At 50.7% G+C, this 7,264-nt stretch overlaps 1 protein-coding gene across 1 annotated transcript; it reads left to right on the top strand.

Annotated features, from left to right (window-relative positions):
- The first annotated feature begins 2,255 nt into the window (after positions 1-2,255).
- Positions 2,256-4,555, top strand: LOC128840720 (general transcription factor II-I repeat domain-containing protein 2A-like). The gene has a single exon (XM_054035078.1). The coding sequence runs from the start codon at positions 2,484-2,486 to the stop codon at positions 4,290-4,292; it is 1,809 nt and encodes a 602-aa protein (XP_053891053.1). The 5' UTR covers positions 2,256-2,483; the 3' UTR covers positions 4,293-4,555.
- Positions 4,556-7,264: the final 2,709 nt, after the last annotated feature.

The following is a 7,264-nucleotide window of genomic DNA, read 5'->3' as shown; positions in this document are numbered from 1 at the left end:
GACAGAGGAAGGAACAGATGCTCTCGACCAGCCTGAGCCTCTTCCCCAAATGATGCAGTGATGGCTACTGGTGTGTCCCCACCTCAAGATGACCACAGGGCTTACCAGCAAGGCTGGATTAACTTTTTGTGGGCCCAGCACCAAACATATTTGTGGGCCCCCATGGGGCAAGATGCAGGGGGCGGATGGTCAGTCTTCAGAGTGAAGGGCGGGCTGGGGGCAATGAGGCACAGCGCTGTGGGAGCAGCCCAGCTCTGCGCAGCCCAGCAGGAGGGCACTGTTTACAAACCTGCAGCTGCCAGACGCACCCTGGCCTGCCCAGCCCTGTGCTGCCAGCATGCCCCTTCCCCTTGAGGGTGGGCCCACACCCCACTGCCCCCTGCCCAGTGCCCCACCCTTATGCCCAGCCTCCGACCCTCCCAGAGACCTCCCCCACTGGCCTGCCACCACAACTGCATAGCACCCTGCACACCACACCACTCACCCAGCGCCCCCCCTGCCCATAGACCTCCCCACTGTCCACCATCTTCCTCACGGTCCCAACATCACAGCTGCACAGCACCCCATATTCCTGAGGGGATTCTACACCAAAAAATTAAAAATTCTGCACACAATATTTTAAAATTCTGCAAATTTTATTTGTCAATAAATAAATGTGGAGGCTCCAACATGGCAGTGAGGAGCACAGGCCACTGGTTGCATGGAGGTGGGAGATTACCTTGCAGCCTCTCCCAACCCCACCCCTGGGACAGGGACTCGGCAGTGAGGCTGCACCCAACCCTGACACAGTTCAAGGTCCAGGCTTGCCCTAGAAACACCCTGGGACCTTGCCCCCCTGTGCCAGGTGCACCAGATGTGGGACTTAGTGTGGGGGGATCCAGGTGGGGGTAAGAGAGTTCTCTGTGGGGCAGTCTGGGTGCGGGCGGCTCAGTGGGAGATCTGGATGCACAGAAGCTGATTGCGGAGTTCCAGGTGCAGGTGGTTGGGGCTCAGTGGGGTGGTACAGAGGGTGTCTGGGGGGGCTCATCGGGGTGGTATAGATGCAGGGGAGGTGGGGCTTGTCAGGGTGAGGGTTCGATGGGCCTGCTTAACAGGGGAGCCCCAGCTTCTGGCAAAGGGATGCCGCATGCTGGGCTCCAGCTTCCCCCCTGCCCCTGCTTCCCCCATCCCATTCCCCACCGTTCCATCTCCTCCTCTTCTAACCCCCCTTCTTCCCCACTGCCTCTTTCCACCTGTCCCCACTTCCCCCTGCCCCTGCTTCCCCTGCCCCCTTCTCTTCCCCATCCCATGACCCTTCCCCACCACTCCATCTCCTCCCCATCCCACCCCCTTCTTCCCCCTGCCTCTTCTCCCCTGCCCCCGCTTTCCCCATTCCCTTCTCTTTCCCATCCCATGCCCCTTTCCCATGGCTCCATTTACTCCCCATCCCACCCCCTTCCTTCCCCACTGCCTCTTTCCCCCTAGTCCCAGCCTGTCCCTGCCCTTCCCCACCATAGGGACTCACTGTTGTACAGAAAACAGGATGGCTCCCAGCATACAGAAGGGGAGCTCAACCAGCACTAAGACCCAGAAAGTGGCAACTTCTGAGCAATACCCTCTTTTTTCAGCTGGGCAGCTCTGCGCTTGCAGAAAGGGGGGGAGGCAGTGGCATGTGACTCCGTGTGTCCCCATGCCTCATCTCTGTTTGGGGGCACTGCCCCCCAAACTAAGCCCATGGGCGTTCTCAGCTGCCACACCCTTCCCTTTGCTTCTCGGTCACTTTTGAAAGGGAAGCAAAGAAATCTGTAGGGGATCTGTTTTCATTCCCTCAGGAGTACTCCACACAGAACCCCCACTGGCCAATGCCCCCCCACAGACCCTCCAGAGATCCACTCCATCACACCCTTCCTGTCCCCCAGCCATACTCACTGGCCTGCTGGAAGTGACTATGTCCATGCATGGGCTGAGCCTGCAGCTGGGTCCAGTCAGGGATCCCTCTGGCCCCTCGGAAGCGGCACAACCAGCCAGGACAGAGCGGGAGCCCGGCCTACCCCAGCCAGGCTCCCTCAGGACCCATATGCCTGGAGGGACCCAGCCCACCACTCACACCCCAGGGGTTAGGCGGGAGAGAGGAGGGTGAAGAGGAGTGAGCGGTGGGTGGGGCCTCCACTGGGCAGAACCCAGGCAGAGTGGGTTGGAGAGGTGGGGCCACAGTCCAGACACCGGGGCCCCTTCTGAGTGTGAGTCCAGCGCCATGGAGCCACTAGCGCACATGTGTCAAACTCAAGGCCCGCGGGCCACATCCGGCCCGCCATACAATTATATCCGGCCCGCGAAATCGTTTTATATATCTGTTTTTAATGGCCCTGTGATATGACGCCCCAATAACACACACTACAAATCCCATGATGCAGTGCAATTGCCGCCAACGGCAAGCCGCGGTTCAAGTTCGCGGTCTGTTGATGTATACAACGCTAATCTCAAATCAAAGCTAGACCCCAACAATGGCCAAGAGAAAAATTGATTCTGAAAACCGAGACTTTCAAAGCCGGTGGGAGAATGAGTATATGTTTACTGAAATTGCAGGTAAACCAGTGTGTCTCCTTTGCGGGAGTAATATCGCTGTAATGAAGGAGTATAACCTAAGACGGCACTACGAGACGAAACATGAGAACAAATTCAAAAACCTGAGCGCAGGACAGAAGCTACAAAAGGTAGAGGAGTTGAAGAAGAATTTGACATCCCAGCAGACGTTTTTCACCAAAGCAAAATCACAAAGTGAAGCTGCTGTGAAAGCAAGTTTCATTGTGGCCGAAGAGATCGCCAAATCAGGACGGCCGTTTACCGAGGGGGAATTCGTAAAGAATTGTATGATGAAAGTGTGCGACGTCCTTTGTCCAGATAAAACGCGAGCGTTTGCAAATGTAAGCCTCAGCAGAAACACTGTTGCTAATCGGGTTTGTGAGATGGCGACTGATTTGAAAACACAGTTGATTGAAAGAGCAAAAGATTTTGTTGCATACTCCCTTGCCGTGGATGAAACTACTGACGCGACTGACACTGCACAGCTGGCGATATTTATCCGTGGTGTGGATTCCAATTTGTGTGTAACAGAGGAAATACTGGACATTAAATCGATGCACGGGACAACGAAAGGAGAAGACATCTTTGGAAATGTATTTCAAAGTGTAACCGACATGAAACTGCCGTGGGAAAAACTCGTTGGACTTACAACAGATGGCGCACCTGCTATGTGTGGTGAAAAAAATGGACTGGTGGGAAGGATGCGCTCAAAGATGCGGGAGGAGAACTGTGCCGGTGAGTTGACAGTGTATCACTGCATCATACACCAGGAATCGCTGAGTGCTAAAGTCCTAAAAATGGATCATGTGATGAACACTGTAACACAAACCGTCAACTTTATCAGAGCCCACGGTTTAAATCACCGCCAATTCCAGTCTTTTCTGCGGGAAATAGATAGCGAGTTTGGCGACATGCCATATCATACGGAGGTCCGGTGGCTAAGTCGGGGAAAAGTTCTCAAAAGACACTTTGAGCTGCGAGAGGAAATCTGCCAGTTCATGGACAGTAAGGGGAAAGACTGCACAGTTCTGCGGGATGAAAAGTGGAAATGTGAGTTGGCGTTCCTGGCTGACATAACGTCGCATCTTAGCGCTTTAAACCTTCAACTCCAGGGACGGGAGCACATAATAACCGATATGCATGATGCAGTGAAGGCATTTCAAGTGAAGCTGCGCTTATGGGAGACACAAATGCACCAATGCAACTTGTCTCACTTTCCCTGTTGCCAAGTAATACGGAACCAAGAAAGTGCCACAGTTTTCCCAAATGCCACCTTTGCTGAAAAACTCAGCGCGCTGCGCACTGAGTTCGCACGGCGCTTCAGTGACTTTGAGGCACAGAAAAGTAATTTCGAGCTGCTTCGCAACCCATTTGCAGTCGATGTGGAAACCGCACCTGTAGAAATGCAGATGGAGCTGATAGAACTGCAATGTAACGGGACACTGAAGGCAAAGTACGACACTGCGGGGCCAGCACAGTTCACTCGCTTCATTCCTGAAGCGATGCCGCAGCTCCGCCAACATGCGGCTCGAATCCTGTCCATGTTTGGCAGCACATATCTGTGCGAGCAGCTGTTCTCTGTGATGAAAATTAACAAAACGTCACACAGGAGTCGCCTCACTGATGAACACCTGCAATCGATCCTGAGAATCTTCACAACACAGAACCTAACCCCAAACATAAACGAACTTGTTGCAAAGAAAAGACTCCAAGTATCAGGCTCTGACTAAATAGGACAAGAAAATGGAATGTTATGATTTGTTATGATTATACTTTTGCTTTAAATTCAATTTTTTATTTATATTTTCAGATTTTTTAATATTCCAGCATGTACAGATTTTGAATGTATTGTATTGACAGGATATTTTTTTATGAAGAGCAAAATATTTTAAGTTGAAATGTATTTATTTTGGAATGATATCCTGTATTTTGGTTCATATTAATGGTTAAAAAACATAAATATTTAGTCTGTTAAATAAATGGTTATACTGTTCGGCCCGCGAGTTTTGAGTTTTGGCCCCCTGTGCAATTGAGTTTGACACCCCTGCACTAGCGCCATGGTAAACCTGGTACTGCCTACCAGGACTTATTAAAGTGGGTAGCTGAAGTGGTCAGAGCCAACACACAGGTTACTGGACATTTGGTCATCAATGGGTCCCTCAAGAGTGCCTCTACCCCTTAACGAGGCAATCATGGACCGGTTAGAGCACTCTGGCACACCCCCGCTTCCTTCCCTTCTCCAGCCTAAAGAATGGAGTGCAAATACTTCGAACTAGCCAAAGGGTATGAATTTCTATTTTCACACCCTCATCCAGGATCTCTAGTGGCGGCAGTCGCCCAATGAGAGGGAACATCAAGGTCAAATGGGCCCCATGCCATAGGTAAAGGACCCCAAAGGCAGGATTTTTTTTGGCCAAAAAGCCTATTTGACGGGTGGGTTACAATTCTGAATAGCGAACCAGCAAGCTTTGCCAGGCTGCTATGTTTTAATATTCGGGAAGAGGTGCAAAAATTAAAGGACATGCTCCCTCAAGAGGCCAGATAGGAGTTCTCTTTGCTAGTTGAAGAAGGGAAGACAGTAGCCCAGGCCTCCCTGCAGGCAGCCTTGGATGCCATTGATGCCACTGATTCTATGGTCAGATCGATGGCTACGGCTGTTACCATGCGCAGAAGCTTGTGGTTACAGTCTTCAGGGTTTCCCCAGGAGGTGCAGCAAACCCTCCAGGATTTCCTATTTGAAGGGCCATCGCTCTTTTCAGAGCAAATAGATGCCAGAGTCTATGGACTTAAGGACTCTAAGGCAACCCTAAAATCTCTGAGTCTGTATATACCAGCAGTGTCCAGAAAACACTACAGGCCTGAACAGACTGGATGCTATTTCACACAGCCTGCCAGGCAGGACCAGCAGAGGAGGCAGAATAAAGGGTTTGGGCATAGACCCAATGGTCTCAAGAAGAGCTCTCTTTTCATATCGGTATCAGGGAACTCAGGGCGGTCCGCCTAGCCTGCTAAGCATTCCTGCTCCACATTACAGACCCAGTGGTTTTGGTTCTCATGGACAATACAACTGCCATGTACTACATCAACAGTCACAGCACAGCACTTTCTTCCCCCCCATATTTCAGGAGGCAATTTGGCTGTGGGAGTTCTGCATCACACACTCAGTTTATCTAGAAGCATCTTACCTGACGGGTACAATGTGCAGATCTTTCTCCACTCATCACAAGTGGTCTCTTCGACCAAACTTTGCAAGGGACATCTTCCAGTGTGGGAGTGTGGGGACTCCCCGATAGACCTGTTTGTGACAACAGAAAATGCAGTTATGTTCCCTGTGAGGCCACAGCCCCGGGTCTCTTATGGAAGCCTTCCTGTTAGCATGGAAAACTCACCTATATGATGCCTTTCCCCACATTCAATTGATACACAAGGTTCTGACGAAGATCAAGCAGGACCAAGCACAGGTCATCTTCATAGCCCCGGTGTGGCCCAGACAGCAATGGTTCAACACCCGATTAAGCCTTTTGGTAGAGACCTCAATCCAGCTTCTGCTACACTTGGACCTGGTTTCCTGAGACCACGTGGTCAGCTGCTCCACCCGAACCTCTGCTCTCTTCATCATCGGACAGCCAGGGACTGCCATGGCTGAATCCTGAAGAGCATGGAGCAGGTCAGTAAAATTCTATTAGACAGTTATAAATTCTCCATCAGAGCAACTTACCTGGTAAAGGGGAAGTGGTTCTCCACCTGGTCTTCCCAGCATAGTGTTCCACCTGCACAGTCTTCATTGCAACTTATTTTGGAGTACCTTCTGTTCTTGAAGCAGAAAGGTCTGGCCTTTTCTTCAATCAAGGTCCAACTGGCAGCCGTTTCAGCCTTCTATCCTAAGGTCGACTATAAGGTTGGTCTTTTTGCAAAAAATGGTAATCTGCTTTCTCAAAGGACTGGAGAGGGTGTACTCTCTCAGGTAAAGGAGCCAATCACTCCTTGGGACCTGAACCTCGTCCTGTTAAAGCTTACAGACCCACCCTTTGAACCGCTAGCAACCTGTTCATTGTTGTACCTCTCCTGGAAAGTGGCCTTATTAATGGCCATCACTTTGGCCAGGAAGATTTCGGAGATCTGAGCCCTCACATCAGAACCCCCATATACAATCTTCTTCAAAGATAAAGTACAGCTGTGCCCACATCCGAAGTTCCTTTCAAAAGTGGTCTCAAAATTGTACTGCATCCAAGCAATTTTTCTACCAGTATTCTATCCCTCATTGCATGCGAATAAGGAGGAACAGTGCCTACACTCTTTGGAAGTTAAACGGGCCCTGGCATTTTATATTCAAAGGAACAAACCGTTCCGCAGGCCAACTCAACTCATAGCGATAGCAGAGAGAATGAAGGGACTCCCCATCTCTGCCCAGATGATTTAGTCTTGGATTACCTCATGTATACGGGCATGATACAAACTTGCGGGAATCCCTCCTCCGGCTAACCTGACTGTTCATTCCACAAGATTTTAGGCCTCTTCCTAGCACAAGTTCCTATTCAAGACATCTGCAGGGCAGCAACCTGGTCCTCAGTGCACACATTCTCGGTGCACTTTGCCATTACCTAACAGGGCAGAGATGATGTCAATTTCGGCCGCACAGTCTTGCAGTCAGCTTTTACTTGAACTCTGAGCTCACCTCCTGTGCAACCTGCTTGTGAGTCAC

Source organism: Malaclemys terrapin, chromosome 7 (genome assembly GCF_027887155.1).
Source record: "Malaclemys terrapin pileata isolate rMalTer1 chromosome 7, rMalTer1.hap1, whole genome shotgun sequence".
NCBI lineage: Eukaryota > Metazoa > Chordata > Testudines > Emydidae > Malaclemys > Malaclemys terrapin.
This window is presented reverse-complemented; position numbering and strand designations above follow the sequence as displayed.

Bases quoted from the DNA above. Each gene is read 5' to 3' on its own strand.
- LOC128840720 (XM_054035078.1), top strand. From the start codon at position 2,484: ATGGCCAAGAGAAAAATTGATTCTGAAAACCGAGACTTTCAAAGCCGG.